At 42.3% G+C, this 19,365-nt stretch overlaps 1 protein-coding gene across 3 annotated transcripts in view; it reads right to left on the reverse strand.

The window, feature by feature from the left end:
* Nucleotides 1-19,365, reverse strand: part of ADAMTS2 (ADAM metallopeptidase with thrombospondin type 1 motif 2) — a 222,915-nt gene that overhangs the window by 154,335 nt on the left and 49,215 nt on the right. For all 3 annotated transcript variants that reach the window (XM_053990728.1, XM_053990729.1, XM_053990727.1), the window contains one exon: nucleotides 18,252-18,613. In XM_053990728.1, the coding sequence (XP_053846703.1) occupies nucleotides 18,252-18,613 (362 nt within the window). The remainder of the gene's footprint in view (nucleotides 1-18,251; nucleotides 18,614-19,365) is intronic.

Below are 19,365 nucleotides of genomic sequence, written 5' to 3' on the forward strand. Positions count from 1 at the left end.
GGCTCAGCCCTGGCCAGCAGCAAGTCCCTTTTGCAGCCACTGGCACTGGGGGACATGGGGGAGATTTTAGCAGCTGCTCACAGAAGCCACCCCTCTAGTCCCCACACACATAAAATCAAAACCTGGCCTCACAAACCTGGTACTAATGTTCCTTCCCCTTTGGAAAAGTGGAACCATCCTTTAGGAAGGTGTCTGCACAAATACTGCAAAGACTGAGAAGTGATTATTATCTTCCAGAGAGCAGTGTTAATACAGGCTTTAAAAAGAGATCAATGGGCATTTTTGTATTAGTCACATTTTTGGCAGCTTGTCCATATCTGCAAATACATATTTGAGGAGATCAAATCAGCAGCCAACCCATACTACAGACAGAAAAAGGAAGACAGTAAAAGCACATATCATACAATTATATTAGTGTACCCTCCTAGAGAACGTTTTACAATTATGTCTGGCTAATCAAACCATTTCTCTTTTCTGCTCACTGGAACACCATCTCTTCTATTTCCTCTAAATTGACTAGGGCTTTTCTGTACTCCTTCTTCAGTTCTTTTATTTCTCAAATGTTTTGCAAATACATTGTCACTTGGATTAGGCTGCACTTAACCTCCACTTACCATTCCCTGGGTTTAAAATGAAAAGCATCAGAGCAACAGAGAGAGCTCTGGTGTACATCACTGTCCAAAGCCTGTGTGTGTCCAGGGTAAAGAACAACTCATCTGAACACGGAACAGAGAAGCAGGTACACCTGAGAAAAGTCAGACAGCCCAAAAACACACAGTGCAGACAATCAGACACAGAACCCACTGACAAACAGTCCTGGGGGAAAAGCCAGGCTTGGAGTTAGTTGTTGACCTTGGAGCTGGGAGCAGGAATCTGTGTCCCAGTGCCTGAGTTCAGTGAGAACTCAAAGAACTTCCTTATTCTTTGTAAGCAAGCAGGAGGTACAAAGAATATCTATCACCTTTCCCTAACTTCAACTGTCTGCAAGAACCCAGTTTTTGGCAAATCTCACTCATGTCCACAGAGGCAGCAGTACATGCAAATGCTTTATAGTTTAAAATGTCATATGTTGATGCTGACAAGTTCAAGACATGAGAAGAGGTTTCTATGGAAACACATGCAGTATTGCCTGGAACATAAGGCAACATTTTACATTAGGATTTTTTTTAAGAATCAGCCTTGGACTAACAAATCAGTTGGTTGCCAAATTTGGTTTAGGATGGGGGAAAATTATTTTGTCATTTGCTCTCAGACAGAAATATTTTTGTTTAGAAACAATAAAACTAAATGTAATTAAAGCATTTCCATTATACTTTGGATTATTTTCCTTGTCTCAGAGCAAAAAGTAATTTCATATTGAAAGAGTTTCTTCTGAAGCAAATCTATCTCTATATTCCCATGTGCTGGAGTCTCCATCTAATTTTCTCTTTATAATTAATGAAATCACTTTAATGAATGGTTATGTTCTTTGAAAGGTTAAACCTTTAACTCTTATATAACCTTACTTGCCTGTGTACCCACATTGGCCAACAGAACAAGTATAGGAGTAGAACTGATCAGAAAAGAGCAGGATTGCACCCTTGGGCAGTCTGGCAGCTCTCAGTTGTTTCCTGAGCCCTGTTTTGTAACCCTGTTTGCAACCTGTCACCATTGCAAGGTGACACCTGCCCTTCTGGGGTATTGCTGTGCAGTGGCATCTTTCAATGCCAGTCTCTTCTGCTTCATTCCCTGTGTCCCAACAAGCAAAAGAACAATTTTGAATTCCCCAAATAACAATTTTACTCTGCAGGCCTCACAAAAAGCCTGATTCTAAAACACAATTCCTACACACCCATGTGCTCAAGAGGGAAAAAACCCTTCTCCACTTAATCTTTCTTACATAAAGCATAAAGCCTTTTGTTTTTCCTTCTGAAAACTTTCTATTAGTTATCCACATTATTTGAAAGAGAAGATTTATAAAAAGGGGATACAGGGTTCTACTTCTGACACTTTATTTTTGGAAGCACTGAAGAGCATTTGAGCTGCTGGGCCTCAGACTGACTCTTTCCTTTCATATTTTCCTATTTTGAGTATTCTAGAAAATTTCAGTCTACTATAACATTTATTTGTTTGGGAGTTTCAGCCATCACAGAATTGAAAAATGGACTAATCTACAATTCAACCTAAATTACTCTCCAATCTGCAGCTGCAGCTGACAAGACCTCATGATTTTTGCAAGCATAAGGCCAAGATATAAACACAGAAGATGGGGTCATGGTATCAGCATGGCATGATCAACATTTTTGTGTGATAACTTTAGTAAAAATCTAAACCAAATTGCAGACATCATTTCTTCATAAATACCTGAGCAGTGAAGGTGGGAAAACCTCTTTTTTGCTAAGTTTAAGAGAGAGAGTGCTAGGAAATCTGAGGACAAGTATCTAAAATGGAAAAAACCTTGTGAACTGGCTTAAGAGCACTGTCCTTCAGTAAATGCAGCAGCAGGCAGACAATGCCAGCAAGTTGTTTTTAGAAAACATCTCATTTAGGGTTGTGTTGTCAAAGACGCCTAAGGAGAACTGACAGCCAAACACAGATGGGCTCCTCATGTCCTCGAAACCTCAGCTTTCATGGTTACAGCTGAATCCCAACACATCCAACTCGTTTCAAATGAGGGGTGTTTTCCAACCATCCCACTGTCACAGGGAAATTCCCGTAAATGCTTTTTGTGAGTGCAGACCTCCTGTCTCAGCAGGCTGTAGGCTACTGAATTCAAGGGCCACTGCTGCCACCCAGGCACAGTGGGTCACAGCAGGAGGAATGAGGAACAGCATTTCTGAGTTTTAAATGCCAGGTCCTTTTAATATCCATCCAGTCGCCCATGTAAATTCAACCATTATTCTATTTTTAAGCTGTCTGTACATGGCTGAGTTTTGGCCAGTTCCAGAACAGCCTGTTTTAATTTTATTTTTTAAATAAAACCCACTTTTTATGCAGATCTTCCAGACACATAAGATTTTAACTTTTTACTTTACCTTCTACTTACAACATCAATAACAGTGAAAAGCTGTGTCTCTTTCCTTTGGAATCTAGTAAATCTGTGTTCCTTAAGAATCTTACAAGAATACTCAGGCAAAGTAAATGCAAATTATTAGTACCTGATTTCAATGTTGTTTAAAGCATAACTTTTTCTTCTGTCACACCTCACTTCCCCTTTTTTTTTTTTTTTACTATTACCTTGAATAAGGTAGTATTTATTGACTAAATGTGTCTATGAAAACTTGTAAATAGGCAGGATAAATGTAAGGATCTTTATAAATTCAGTTCTCTTTAAAATCCACCATGTATCTGTATCAGAAGGACTGAGGCAGAGAAATATGGAAAAGCTCATCTTTAAAGATGCTGAGATGTTGGCTGCAGTTCACTCAATTTCACAGGGTTCATCACAACAGTGTTTGGCTCTCCTCTCTTCTGTTTTCTTCACTACTAATGGATACTTTACTATTTAATTAGTGCAGCATGATCCAAATCCCATCAAAGTCAATAAAACTCTTTTCATTTATGTTAACGGGCTTTGGACCAACTCCTGGTTTAATACCAGAATCAAATAAAACACCCCTAGGAAAAGAACAGATACACCAAGCTCACACTTTAAAGTACAATCTTAAAACCTTCCTAAGGTTTCTACCCAATTTAAAGTAAATCTCATTATTGAACACCTTACAAAACCAGCTGGACAGCTCTTTTTTTGCCAGTGTGATTAAAGTGTCAGAAGGCATCTAAAAGTGTGCAGAGCTTCGCTGTGAAAAACCTTCCCATGGCAGAAGGTAACACCTTCCTGAGGCTTTTCCTGGGGATCCTACACTGTGCAAGGACGGGAGGGTTCACCCTGGGAGGACAGACCTGGCAACAGAACTCTTTAAAAGGTCCTGCCCCAAACATTTGTTCTTTCTCTGGCACCACCACAGTTGTGCCAACTCTGGGTCTGTTGGGCTGCTCTGCAGAAAACTTCACCAATGTCATTCAGCCACTAAAGCTGTTTGGCCAGAGACATCCACACCTGACCAGGTGGCAGCAGGACAGCCAGGGCCCAGCTGAGGGGAGCTCTGTTCAGCAGAGCAGTCAGTTCTAGTGCAGCACAGCTGAACCTCCATAACCCTTTAATCAAACCAGCAGGAGAGAGCACCAGCTATTTTTGTCACACAGAGGAGAGAGGAGGCTTCCTGCTCTTAGACTATACCCCAGTCACTGCAGAAAGCAATGAACCACAAAGCAAGCAAAATGACACTATGTAAACAGGGAGATTAAACCTTCTCCTGATACTTTTGACCCATTTTGGCAATACCAAGCAAGCCACATAAAGCCGCCACATCATTTCTAGCATAACAGCATGCTTTAATTGACTGGCACATTAAACATCAAAGATCTGTGTAAAGTTTGACCACAGAAATCACGTACAGAAATCACATCCAACCAATGCTGACTCAGCAGCAGAGCCACAGGATCCTTTTTTAAAATTCTCAAAAGCCCAAACAAAAACCCAAACTTGTGCTGTATTTTTTTCATATCACACTACTCCAACCTGGCAGCACAGTAGGCTATGGGACAATTTCTTTGAAAACTATTTTGGCAGAATGTTAATAGAGAAAGAAGAAAATTCAGGGCGAGGATGAGAGGTGCTTCAATCCCTTCTGGGCTGGAGCTGTGACCCTTCCCATGGAATCAATCACAGCAGCTCTGGAGGGGACTGTCCTGCAGCACACCAGGACACGTTGGTGATGTGGGCACCTGTCTCCAGCTCCCTGCTCCCATCTGCCCAGTGCCTCTGGGCAGCCCTGACTCACCTTGTACTGACACGTGCACTGGGTTGGGAGGTGCAGGAATCTCCGTTTGCTCTCCCATGGAGTCAGATTCCAGCCCTGCACTGCAAACTTGCACTGAGGCTAAATGGGGACATCACTTCTTGTTTCATTGTCCCTTTTAGAGCTACTCATTAAAGGAGAATATTCACTGAGCAAGGATTCTGTTGTGAATGGCCAGGAAATACAGTGTTTTCTGCTTCTTCCTGCTGCATGGGCCACTCACAAGCTATTCTCACCACCTCAGCACTCCAGTGCCAGTGCTCAGCATCTTGCCTTGCTGACACTGATCAGATGTCTCCAACTGCTCTTTCTTTTGGCCTTCTTTCTGACACATCCCTTCCTGCCCCCAGATCCCATCCAGAGACAGTCCTCTCACTGCTCTGAGCACTACACTTCTCCACAGGAACCACAGTGCATTTTTACCCAGTGTAGGAAGTCTTTCCAGCTCATGAAAAGGAGAGCAGAACTGCCCAGCAGCCCAGCAGCAGCCAGAGGGGAGGGAGATAGACTTCCAAACAATCTGTGCAGCTTTTTGGAATTCAAACCCATTCGCTGTGGTGGAGCAAATTCACCAACTCTTGGCAGCAATTTCAAAGATGGCCATTCGCTCCACATTCCTCAACAAAGGAGGGATGCTGACAAGGTCCTTGGTTCTGTGAAGGTGAGGAGTGAGAACCTACAGGCTCAACCATCCCCTAGAACCAGCTCCAGGGAGGACATCATTACAAGGTGAAAGCTGCCTCCACACAGACTAGAAAAGACAAGTATTAGGGCTAATCTAGCCAGCACACCATGAGATATAGAGGATTAAATTTGACCTGATAGGTCTCTGACGTCAGTGAAAAGTGGTCTTAATATAAACAAAAATAAAATTAAAAGATAAAAAACCAATGCTTTCCCACAGTGGGATAGCTAGAATCTGCTGTAGGGACTTGCAAGCAGTGATTCAATACTCCAAAAATTATAACCTTGGGTTAAAGACTGCATGGAGTTCATTCTGGAAGTGCACTATGAAAGTGTTACCTAAGCACAAATATTTCTTAAACCCACAAATCAAAGCAAACACCTCTTCAAATCATCCAAAAGGAACACAAAATTGCCAGAAGCAGCTAAATCCTTCAAAGACCTAAGTATATCCATCACGGATGAATTTCACATTACTAGCATTGCATTTATTCAACAGTTTTCCTACTCTTGTCATGATTTCTACAGGCTTGCATAATAACATGAAAATGTCACAAAAATTACTTCAGAATGGCAATCCAGAGGCAGGGAGCCACAAGGCCCTCAGTGAGCTTTGTGTGACAAGCAGTGCCTGGAGCTGTCTTTAACCCATCTGCCCATTCGAGACCAAGGACCCTTCAAAGATCTGGGGATTCCCAGTCTCCCTTTCCAGTGCACTTTGCCATTTCCAGAAAACAAACCCTAAATATGTCACTTAGTGAAATCTCATGAAAACATGCGCACATTCACAGATGTTGTGTGTCCTGCTGCCTCCCAAGAAGGAGTGTATCTCTTTTCAAACCATGGGAGCCTGTAATCCAGATTGTTGGAGGAGGGCATATCTCCACACGAGTGTGAAAACATCTAATTACATAAGGCCAGGTCCTCAGCTAATGCAAAGTGACAGAGCTCCCAGAAACCCGGGGAGATATGATGATGCAGATTAACAGAGGTTTGGCTCATTATAATTCAATGGACCCAACTTCTAATTTTCCCATCTAGTGACAGATTGTTGGAATCCTGACCACCAGAACCTCAGAGTGCAATGGGGAGTTGAAAGGAGATAGCATCAGGGAAAGTAAACTCCAGTTTGGCTGAAAGCATATTTATGATCCAGGAGTTTCAATTAGCTGTTGCTGAGCTATCACAAAAGTCTGTTGAACAGATGTGCAATCTGAGTTTTTCTCATGTTGTTCTCTCTTGTGACTTGTTTTAGGGTTTTTTGGGGTTTTTTTTGTTGGAGGATTGTATTTGGCGTTTGGGTGGGGTTTTTTGCAAGTGATGCTAGTTTTATGGAGGTCAAAACTAACATCTTAGGCAGAGAAAGCTCTTCCACCACCACGCCCTCAGCAGTGCAGAAGCAAAGAGAGGCAGTGTCAGCAGGAAAATCTTTCTCCTTTCTGGCCTCATCTTCATAGGAATATGGAGACAGAAAAGCTGTCAGAATGAGCCTGCAAATTCAAGGCAGCTGGAATTGCCTCATCCTGCTGGCATGGACTGGAGGGTTTCTCCTGATCCCTCCCCCTTACTTAATGCATCACGTCTTCTGTGGTGGGGATGTGGTGTGAGGCAGAAGGGGAAGAAGGTTTAGCAGAGCTATTTCAGGTTTGGAGGCACACAGTTCTGTCCTGTTCCACCCAGCACACGGGATATAAACAGCCATGGGAAAAGCTGCACTTGAGCTTCTCATACTCACCTCCCTCCCCAGCACCACTGCATCAGGGGACAGAGAACAAGGTGAAAGACAAGGTTATGATGTGGAATACTCCATGGCCTGCTTTTTGTCCCAAATACTCTGCTAATCAACCTGTCCACACAAAGCCAAACAGAGCCAGTGAAACTAAACACATTCACTTCAGCAGCTTTGGAACAGACCCAAAAATCAGCTACTTGCCATGGGACCTCCCTGGCCCTTATGTAAAATGATGATGGATCATGACACAAACATTGACAGAAATCTGGGTTTTTTCCTGTGTGATTTTCTGTTTAGATAAATGCAAGGTTACACTGTATTTTCATAGGTTTAGCATTTTTATTCTATTTTATAGATGTGTATGATTATCATTGGGTTTAATTTGACTGCAGTGAACTAAGCACTTTATTTTCACAGAAATTCATTACATTCTCCTTCTGAGGAGATTAAATTAATTCAAAACACCTGGTAAATGGTCTTGTCTTTCTTTGCTTGTCTATTACTTATCCAGACTGAGTTTCATATTCTTCTTTGAGTACTAAATCATCCTTTGATTAATCCCATTTTTACCCTTGCTGCTTATGTCAGCCTTAATGTGCTGTAACTTTGTAAACAAATTTAATATTGACAGACACCTCTTAGCACTTATTTGGGAATTAAATATTTTGGTTTACTGATGAATGGTGCGTTTGCCATTTTTACAATAAAACCTAAAACTATTAGAAAACTCTGATTTCAAGCTTGGTTATAAATCTGAAATCAATCCAAATTCATCTCTAAAACTTCTTTATCCCTGAGGTACTTAGTGGTATTGAACAGAAGTGGCATAAAATTTCTGCTTCTGGGATTTGGGGTGGGGCTTTTTTTGTTGATTACAACAGGTAAAAGATTGTGACCTTATGTATATTCATGGTGCTTTACAGAGAGCGTTTTTAAGTCTGAAAGACACCATTTTATCCAGCTATTGCTTTAGGTATATAAAAACTTTCAGACATTTTCAGCCTTGCAAGTTTCAAAGCCTGTCATCTTCCAATATAACTCATGTCACGTGAGAGTGCTGGCATGTGAAAGTCTCACTGAGCCCAGCTCAGGTGTCTTCATCGTCAGGTAGTGACTGATTTCTCAATGACTGTTTCTTAAATACATTCTGGTTTGCAGAATGCTTTCTGAACCACATCTCTCACATTCCTTCCACAGCTCCTCTGCTTGGAGGAAGAGAAAAGCCTTGCAATTTTAGCACTCTGAAAAAATGAAGAAATATATTCTGCATATGAGCCATGGAAGAACATGATTTACCCAAAAGCCATGATTTAAAACAAATAAACCCACTATTAAAACAGTAACCACAGCCTGTGCTGCCACCTACCCTTGGTTAATCTCTGTGTTTTCTGTAGGCTTTTTCCAAAGTGTGGGCTCTGTCCTGGAAATTGGAATGCCCTGCAGGTGATGCGATGGCCATGGGCACCAGCCCTTGAACCAGCCTTGGGAGTCACACACTTCACCATGGGAGAAATGCAATTTGCAGCTGCTCAGGGCAGGTACTGGATGTTAGTTCTGCCTTTTGCATATGGGGGAAAGAGCAGAGAAATGAGAATCACAGAACCACGGAATCATTTAGGTTGGAAGAAACTTGGAAGATCTTTAACTCCAACCATTAACACAGGACTGTTAAGTCCACACCAAACCATGGCCCCAGATGCCACATCTGTACCTCCCTGAGCAGCCTGTTCCAAGTTTGACAGCCCTTTTGGTGAAGAAGTTTTTCCTAACATCTAATCTAAAAATTCAGCAAGTGCTTTCCCCTCTTCCTTTCTAAATTCTATCATTTTACTGTATTTTAATTAAAATGTAAATGGTGCATTACTATGCTTAGCTCTTGAAATAGTTTTACTCCCAAGAAAGTAAGCCTTTCTTTCCTGTTGGACTCAATGTATTATTTTGAATTTCTCCATTCTACACTCTACAATACTCATTAAATCATGCCAAAAAAGCACATGTTCAGGAACAAAACTTGAAAGAGAAATCCCTCCCACGCACTGAATTGTGCAAGAGTAGCCCTGAGTCTGCAGTGCCCATCCTGGGTGCGTGGTGGTGGATGGGTTTGCCTGAGGGGGCAGGTGCATGTCCAGAGCTCCACTGGACATGCTGGAAGCTGCTGCTGCAGCCCAGCAGCCCCCAGGGCACAGAGGGAGCAGTGGGGGTAAATGAGGCACTGCCCACAGCCTTGGGAAGCAGGCACAGCAGCAGGCTGAGAGAGCTGCACTCAGGGCTCCTGTAGAAATTTGCTGTATCATTCTCAAAATTCAATGCCCCCTGCCATTTCATGGACTGCTTCTTGTCAGGATTGTAAGTGATGGGGTAAAAGAAGAGAGCTGCTGGCCAGCCTGCTCATTAGCCAGCCTGCTCCTTAGCCATGCAGGTTCTTCTCCACACATCCACTTCATTATTCTTACAGTGACAGTAAATCAGAAAACAAATTAATAAAGGCTTTAAAACACCTCAGGCAGATATTTTGATTTCATGTTTTTCAGAAAACAGATTAGATGTTCACCATATGCTAGGTATTTCCTTCCAGCTTTCTTGCCTCAAAAACCTGTAAAAATCATTCACCTTCATTGCAGGGCAATAACAGCAACCTATAGTCCACACACTTAGTGAAGAGAAATAACTTAAATGCATAAATTTGTTGTATCTAGTTACAGGTAGAAGGAGCTCTTCTTATTAACAGATACCAGTGATGTCCACTGACTTTCTCATTACAGGATTAGTATGCTTCACACTTAATTTCAGTGGAAAATAGATTGTCATTTGTCCCCTGAGGTCCATGAGGCTAGAGGTTAAATGCTGGGAAAAAGCAGTCTGACCATATAATGAAATTCAAACACAAAGGTGGCAACTATAGGAAAAGTTAAAGGGAATGACAGTAGGAAAGAAGCTAAAGTAGCTGTATTTATAGCTCACCACATCAAAAGAAAAGTGGCAACATTGTACTTTGCAGGTGGAAGAGACAGAAAGTACCAGGGACACTAGGCAATTCCAACCTCTGAATTCTTCACAGAGAGCTGCACAAGTGAAGAATTAATAGTGTCTTTATTTTGAAGGGAAGGGTCACAAATACAGCAATAAAGGGGCAAAACACTAAATTTTACATGAGCCTATTTAAAAGGAATAAAAAAAATATATAAACTTGACGGTTAACACTGAAAAACTTCAACACACTTGGGATGCCAAGACCAAAAAGTAACAGCAAGTTGTAGAAATGGGACTTCCATTTCAGCAAGGCAAAGATTTAGAAAACAAACAGACCAGTAGATGCAGTTCTACAAGGGGCATGAAGTGGGGGGGAAAAGCAAGTGTATAAATTAGTGGCCAGGGCAGGTTCTCTCTGTGGCATTGGAGAGGATAAAATGATACTGAAGTTACCATGGTCAGTAAATGAACCTCCCCCACCTGGGGGGCAGCCAGCCCACGGAACCCACAGCAGTGCACAAAGTCTCACAGAGGTACACACAAGGTGTAAAGAGAAACTCATCTGTACTGTAAAATGACACCTTCAAAACAACATACTTGGGATGATTTTCACTGGCCTGGGGATTTTTGAGACTTCAAGAAAGAGAAATGGCATCTCTGTTTTTTCCTTGAGGGAAATGCTTTAAAACTCTTTCTTTAAACAAAAAACAGTTACTTAGAAGAAAAAGCAGAAACATCAATGCTGAGATTCACACTTACAACTCCAAGAACTCCAGATCTGAAGAAAGTACCAGACGTTTTGAGACCTGGGAATAACTGAGAAGATCTATAACTGAAGCTGTGATTTAGATATGAGGAAGCAACGTGCTCTTCCACACTTGAAGAGGACACTCTTCTTTTCAATGTTACAGTTTAATAGAACAGTGCTGAAAATAGCGTGTGAAATGTGGGCCTTTCATTTGCAGACTATTAAAGCTGGGAACCCGCTGTGTCAAGACTCTGCAAACAAAGATGAATTTAAAACACACTCAGATAAAGGGGCTAAAGGAACCAGATGTGATGTGTTAGAGAACTTACTGAAACTTTGGAAGAAAGAAAGCAATAAAGGGACAAGGTGATCTGAAAAGGAGGGTGTGCACATCAGAGCAAGGCTGTGCAACCCCCTGCAAGACACTCAAGACCTGCTCCCTGCTTCTGTTTTAATCAGACCCAGTATGAGAAATGTCCTAGTGTGCCATTAAGTATGGCATCAAGCAGGCAGTGCATGACCTGCTTACAAAGCAACAATCACCATAAATAAAAAGTACTCAGAAGTAGGTCGAATAAAACACTAGTGTGATCTCTGGAGAAAAGGTCCTGCTCCATGCAGCAGCTGGAGTTCTGGTTGATCAAAAAAAATTTTTTAGCATTCTGGAGCAAAAAGTAAACATGGAACTAAACCTGAAATGGGGTAATGCCTTGCCACTTGCAGGAGTCTTGAATTCTCAGGGAACACCCTCACCACACCACGAGGAAGCAGCGAGCTGGCAGGTAAGTGAGCTAATAGCACTTTTTGAGGGACACACCTTTGGAAGCTAAGAGGGACAGACATCTCAAAATAGATGCTCTGCTTACCCCAGAAATTAATTATGACCTTATCAAAATTAGTTCCTATATTTGGGTCTTTCAAGATGGGAAGCAGGAGACATTAGGCCCCTTTCCTCGGATATATAGAGTTTAATATTCTGGTTGGAAAATTAGTTTTTGTGTGGTCAAAGGGCATAGTACAGCTGAGACACTACTACAATGAGGACAATGCCACACAAGGTCAAATAGGACGTAAAGAAATACTTATATTTTGTCCAAAGGCCTACAACATACCACAAATATACCAGTTTTGACTGCCTGAGGATACTCTGTCCAGATGGTGTCCACCTGTATGATGTAGGAAATTACTTGCTCCGCTCTCAGATAAAAATGTAGGTGAGATGATCCATGCACAGAAGACGCAAAGAAAAAAAAAAACAGTATTTACTGATGACAGAGTCTCTTTTAAGGACAGCAGAGGATAATTTACTCCAGTCAGAGGCTGAATCATAGTGTTTACACTCTTCGTCTTTCACACCATCACTTTTAAAAGGGAAAGCCTGTGCAATTCACACAGCAGAAGGGACTGTCCCACTAGGCTCGTGTTGGCCAGGGAAATGAACAGCAGAAACCCAGAGAATGGGTTACAAAGCAAAGTCTCTGTCCTGTTAAAACATGGACATGCTGGAGTGTTAGGCATCAAAAGAGCTCCATTGCTTTGCCAGGCAACACAGGTCTTTTAAATGATGTGTGTAGCTGGGGATGTGCAGTCAGGCTCTGATTGTGCAGGAATTCACATACATGCTTGGCTTAGCCATGTGGAAACCCCAGCTGAATTCAAAATGCCCTTGGAAAAGGGTTAATGGTGATCCCGCTGATCATCTGCAGAGGAAGGGCTGCTGTTTCCTTAATGAGAATGGCTTTTACATTTTGTTCTATACTGTGTCACAGAACTTATTTGCACTTCTTCTGCTACTGTATTACAGTTCTACTTATCTAAAAAAGCCCACCGTGAATTTTGTCATTACATTAAAAAATGGAGAAAGAAAAGAAAAAAAACGCAAATGGCACTTTGGTTTGAGTTTGGTTTAATTTAATGAGAAAATGCTCCCAAATGAAAAGATCATTTTCCAAAGATCATTTTCAAAATTTGCCCGATTTTGATCTCCTTAAAATGGATGCAACCCCATCATAATGTAAATGCTAAGAATTTAGCATACAGAAAAGGAATTACTGGAATTATTTGTAGCAGGCATCTGTTTAAACTGTCAGGAACTAGACCTGACCAGACTTTGAAGATAATATTGTGCTACCTTGAGCTCTGCTTTTTTACTACATCACAAACCAGTGTAATCCAAAAACCAGATCAAAAAGAAACACGACTAAATTATAAACCCATATGACAGCAGGAGATGGATGTCTAAAAGGAAAAATAACACAGTTACATAAGCATGTCTGCCTTCTCCTGGTATATTCATTGTGAGCAGCTCCTTCACCCTTTTGTCCAGATAAATTACATGTTCCACCTAAGGTGAGTTAGATTCACCTTCAACTCTGTGGGCAGTTCCAAGAAAACACCTCTGTCAGAACAGTATATAACAATATAACCTTAAAATTCACTTACTTCAAAGAGATCAAACTCATGCTCAAAGTGAAGAAGAACTATACTAAGCAAGGCTAGACTTCACAAGGTGTCTAAATGCCTTTAGGAAGGCAGGGAAGGTGGCAGAAGGAAGGGGAGAAAGGCAGGCATTTCACATGAGTAGTTGGAATTGCTCTCAGGAAATACCATCAACTGACTCTGAACATGAGATTCTACATTTACACTTTAGAAATTAGATTATATGAATACAACCCTGTAAAATAAAAACTGGGGAAAAAAGATTTGTTCTCTGATTTAAAACAGGAAAGAAAATACCCATAATATAAATAATGCCTAACAACATCTTGGGACAACTGGCAGATGTGCACTTGTGTTGACAGCAGCCAAAGCACCAGCCAGTTCCTGAGGATCCATGACTGGTTAGGAAAGGGAAATACATCACCATAAACCCACCCAGGTGAGCCCAGGGCTACAGACACTGCAGCATTGGGCATGAGTCGAAAAAGCACTGCTGGTGTCCCAGGCATTTCTAGAAGAAACAGAGCCTGGGCAAGCAGCCAGCCAGCCAGCAGGCTGCTCAAAAACAGTTTGGGAGGGTTAGCACAGAGCACAGGAAAGACTGAAGTGTTGTAGAGCAAATCCTGCCTGGTTCATCACAAGAAGAAACAAGTCCACTGCACTTGTAAGGTGTCTGTCTCTCTTGGTAGCCCCAGCCATGTAATGCTTACAGCTCGTTTAGAAAACAAACAACCAGAGATGGCTTGAAAAGCCAATTTCTATGTATCTCCTTCTAATAACTTTCCATTTTAGTGACAATACTGCGAAATTTTTGGACAGCTGATCTTTTACCTTTAAAAATGGAAGAGGGTTATACTAATGGAGTCAAGCTAGGACACCATGATGTGTTACTGAAACTGATGTTCCTTCCTTTGCTTCAGTGGGTGCCATCAGATCACACTGATTGTTCATCATGGAGTAGTGATCCTCAGTCTTCTCAGTCCTGTCAGTACATCTGACTCTGCACTGCAGCCTAAGTTAACCATGTGTTCATTATCCACTTCAGATGTGCTGCTGATATTGTGTTTTTCCTGTCTAAGTACACATTCTAGCTCACAAACTACAAATGTCATGAGGACATTAGGAGGGAGTTTATGTCTCTGAATTTCCACAACCAAATTGTGCCATCCTGCCAACCTGAAGAAGACTTTTTTGGCACATCTGCCTCAAGCACTGCAGAAATATTTATCAAAAATCTAGATGTGTAAAGAGTTCTTCTACAATGGCAGGTTCATCTGCTGAGGTGAAGAAAGTTCCGCAATAATAGTTACGCAATAATCTGGAAACATTAACATAATCCTAACTTTCTGTTGGTTTGTAGCATTTTTTACAGCCTCCAACCACTCTCCTTCACAACCCTTGGAGAGGACAGCCAGCTCCCTCATCCTCCAACTGCATCCACAAGTAAGAATCTGGCCAAGGACCAAGAACATACTCAAAGCACAACACCTTCCACCACAGCCTGCTGACCATGGAGAGCTGACCATGCTTGCTCTGCCCACTCAGTGGAGAAATAGTTTGAATGCTGTCAGGCCAAGCAAGATGATAACAAGTTGTCCCGAGTGTTTTTATCTTAAGTGGAAAAGCTTTCACAGTACTTTTTTTTAATATGGTAAAAATCCCATTCATCATTCAGAAAGCTGTTAAAAATCTATTGATTAGCTTTAACTTTGATTCTTCATCCACAATTTTTAATTACCCACTCCAGCTCTGACAACACACCTAGATTGCATACTTCAGAAGTTCTCTTCAGCTGCCTCAGATTTGATTTCGAGGTCAATAAGTTTTTGGCTGACTTCTGATACAGAAAATCGTGAGTACCCAAATTAATGTGTATGTCTTCGGTCAGGGCAGCAGATCTTCATCATTTATAGTACAGTTCAAAAGTCCCTTCACAGATCTACTATTTTCATGTAAATTCCTTCCAACAACTTGTCATTTGGCAATACCAATTCCACCAGCCAGACTCTTCTAAGACAATAACTGGAAAAAAAGACATGGTTGGTAGTGCAGTGCAAACCAAAAGGGCTGTTCAAAGGAGGTAACATCAGAAGCTGGCAAGCTGGCAGATGCATTTACTGACTTAAACTAGATTTGGTCAACAAAAGTCTACAATGTAAAAATCAAAGTAGAACACTTCAAGTCCAGTATTGTTTCAGCCCTGATGGCTGATGCAAAAGACAGAAGACCATGAGAAGCATAGACAGATGTCAAACCACCTTCAAAAGCAAGCACTTCAAAACTAGGAATTAAATTAATCAAGTTTATAATGTAAAATTCTAACACTTGTCAGTTGATAACTCAGTTGTAAGAGAGGTCCACCATCCCTATCTCCAGAATAACCTAGAAAATGTGGTGGAAATACTTGGGCCCACTGAAGAAAACTAGGTGTGAAGTAAAAAACGGACATAGAAAACCAGTTGAGAATAGCCTTGTCCATGTCTTTATTCACATCCAAATGTCAATAAACCCAAGAAAAGCATACAGCCCAGAGGTCTCTAAGTATGTCTTGCTGGCTACACATTGCTCCAAGGACTCTTCAATTCTCCTTGCAAAAAAAACAAGAAATAAAGAGAGAGAATTACAAGCAGTATTAACTTCTGTCGTTACTTGCTTATTATTTCTGTCCACAGAGCAGTGGCTTTTGGAGAAACATTCGTATAACTCCTTTGAGTTTGTGTAATTCTATTGATAATCTGTTTTGTATACTCACCTACAAGAAAGAAAGAAACTGAGATGGAGGGAAAGGGTAGAGATGGAACATGGTACCCAAGGGACTGGAGTTCAATTTGTTGTTCCAAAACAGATTTACTGCACAATCTCAGGGAAATCTTTAGAGCCTAAAGGTATTGAGGCAATGCTTCCTGCAGGAAGGCTTCAGTGACCTGGGCAAAAAAAACCACATCTCTGCCCTGCAACATCTACCATGTAGATACACCCTGGAGGAAGCAGTAATCCATTTCCAAATGTATTAGCAGAACCACAGATTAGAATGTGGCACCTCCTAGCCCGGACCAACTCTCCATCTTCTTCTAATGAAAACAAGACCATTGGAAAAGGCAGGCACATGAGTTGGGCATACAGGTTGAATACATACAATTCCTTCGGTAGCTTTCTGGATTCCAGTCATTTATGAGTGCATTTATTATTGCATTGAGGTTTGGTTTCACACCTTTGCATTTGAGACATTACAAATGTGAAAAGAGCAGTAATTTATAAAGACTTTCATATATATTTTTACTTCATTTTCTAAGTCATTCTCATTCTTTGTCATTTTTACATGCAACATGAGGCCTTGGACCTTTAGAGTCTCATCCAAAGTTTGGCTTTAACTCCTGTTCTGTTTTATCATAACTCTTTTGTCTAAATATAAGGAGACCACATTCAGGCAAACACTGGAAGGAGGCAGGAACAAGCTCCCCCCCTGCCCTTACAGTCAATACCTGTGCTGAGGAGAAGAAACAAGGCAAGGAGTAGCCATCAACAGGATCTTCCTCCACCTTTCAGCACAGATGAACAAGGAAGAAGAGTTTTGGCCCTGCCCCAGTTTTAAAAGTAAAGAGCAAGTAAATCTTGAGCAAGTAAATTTGCCTTACACAAAATGATCTGTGCTAGACAGAGGGAGAGCACAGAACTTTTGCTTCCCCCCCGAGGCAGAACTGCAGGCTCACACTCTGCTCTCTGAATGGCTCTTCTTGCTCAGTCCTGGTGCTTCTCTTACCCTCAGCCAGCTGTCCACATCAAACAACTGCAACATTAAAACCTGCTTCTCAAAACAGGAATGCACATGGCTGGGAGAAACCACAGGAAAGGAAAGACTAAGGGGAAAAGTATTTGATTCCCTTCCATTCTCAGATAGCCAACATACTATCTCCATACATGTCATCTTCTTGGCACAGCAAATGAACAACTTCCTATGACTAAATAAATAGAAATACAACTGACTCTTACTGGCTCTTTATGCAGAAGCTGAATGCATTACAATTAAGCAATCTCAAAATTACAAACTCTAAAGGCTATAGCAAGGAAATACAGGCTGGATAAACTGGTCATTATAAAAAAAAAATATAGCCCCTTTCTCACTAAACAAATTGCCGTGCAGTAATTACTGCTCAAATGACAGTGTGACAGTTTAAGATGTCAGGGACAAACAGTGATAATCTGAGTGCTGAACATGCACTCCAGAACAGAAAGCTGTAGCCAGTTTTAAAACACAGCCTTGACAAATGTATCACAGGGGCTGTTTTGCTCATAAAACTCAAAGTCTTCTGCAACTTTTCATCAATCACTTGATTAGGCAATGAAACTCACCAAGTGAAATATCCAAGAAAACAGACTCTGAATAAATTAAAATTTTCCAGGACAAAACCATATTTTACCTATCAGATTTGTTTCCAGGGTAGTCCAGCCCATTATTTGGGATTAACTCTTTCTAACATTCACCCTTGCAGGCTGTAAGTGAGAAGTGGAAGAGGATGCTGAGAACTTTGCCACTTAACCTTCTGGTTTAGAGCATCAGACCCCCTCAAGTAACTTTACCACAAATCAACATAAACACTGTTTTCAGCTGCTCTGTTCCAGAGTAGCTACCTCAGAGCATGTGCTCAAACTTCTAGTGCCACTGTCTGTAAAGCAGCGCTTGGTGCAGCACAGCTATTCCCACACAAGGGAACATTAGTTAATTTGCATTCACAGTTACCATATGAGGTGTGAGTTTCTGACAGTCCACACATTTTATATTTAAAGACTGTAGGAAATTAATATAATCATCTTTGATATAATAACAAAAGTAACTTACCAGTCCATCGCAATTGCTGATAGCAACTGAAGCATTTGGCAGATCAGTGATATCCCCAACATAGAGGCAATTCCCATAGAGAGGTTCAATATGAGTCTCCTCAGAGTCCTCCTGCCACTCAACTGTTGCTCCAGGGGCCACGAGCCTGGAGTTTGGCCGCAGCCTGAAGTGAAACTCTCTTCCGAAAACAGTGACATTGTAAAATATCTGCTCATTTGCTGCTTCACGTTGCAAGTCCTCCACAGCTCTCCGGAAGCGTGCTTTTGGCGGTCCAGACACCAAGTGGGATAGGAACCTGCCCTCTGAATCGGTGCTTGTGGGGATGACAAGGCTGTACTCCTCTATATTCCTCAGGATTGAATCTTTACAGGGAGAAAGCAAGAGAGGACAGAGATACTAGAACTAAACATATCCTGATGCCGCGGGATTTTTATTCCATTATTCATTAGCACAGCAGACACTTATATAAGGCAGATGGACACTGCACTCTTTGCAGGCACTTGGTTCACCTGCATGAAGTGTGCAGAGTTCACTCAAACTTGCCTTTTCTTCCCCAAAATACCAGACGGCAGCGTGAGCCTCCCCACCCTGCCAGGACCCCGCACTCCTGCCCCTGCTGCGAGGTCCCGCTCCCCTTTGCCCACCAGCCCGGATCCCGCATCCCTGCACACCCAGTCAGTGACCGGGTCGCCTCGGGGACTTTGGGGGTTTCCCGGGTGGCCAGCGTTGAAGACAGGACATTGATTCACTTCGGGACTGCTCCAGGGGCAGGGGCAGGGGCTGGGTTTGCAGGTGGAAAGCCTGCAAGGCAAAGGCACGTCCCTCAAACTACCCCCGGTGCGGCGGGTTTGAGTCGAGCGGGGACGGTGACGACGCGGGCAGGGATCGGGAGCGGTCTCAGTGGGAAACCCGGGAGTTTCGGACGGAGGCGACGGCCCGAGGAAGAGGAGGAGGAGGAGGCAGACGAGCTGCCATGTGTTTCAGCCCGCACGGGAACCCCAGGCACCGCTCCCTGCCCGCCGGGGCTCGCCCGCTCGGCGGGGCAGGCAGCGGGCGGCGCGGGGCTGCGGGCAGCGGCGCAGCGCTGTCACTGCCGGGCGCTCCCGCGTCCCTT

Source organism: Vidua macroura, chromosome 15 (genome assembly GCF_024509145.1).
Source record: "Vidua macroura isolate BioBank_ID:100142 chromosome 15, ASM2450914v1, whole genome shotgun sequence".
Taxonomy (NCBI): Eukaryota; Metazoa; Chordata; class Aves; order Passeriformes; family Viduidae; genus Vidua; species Vidua macroura.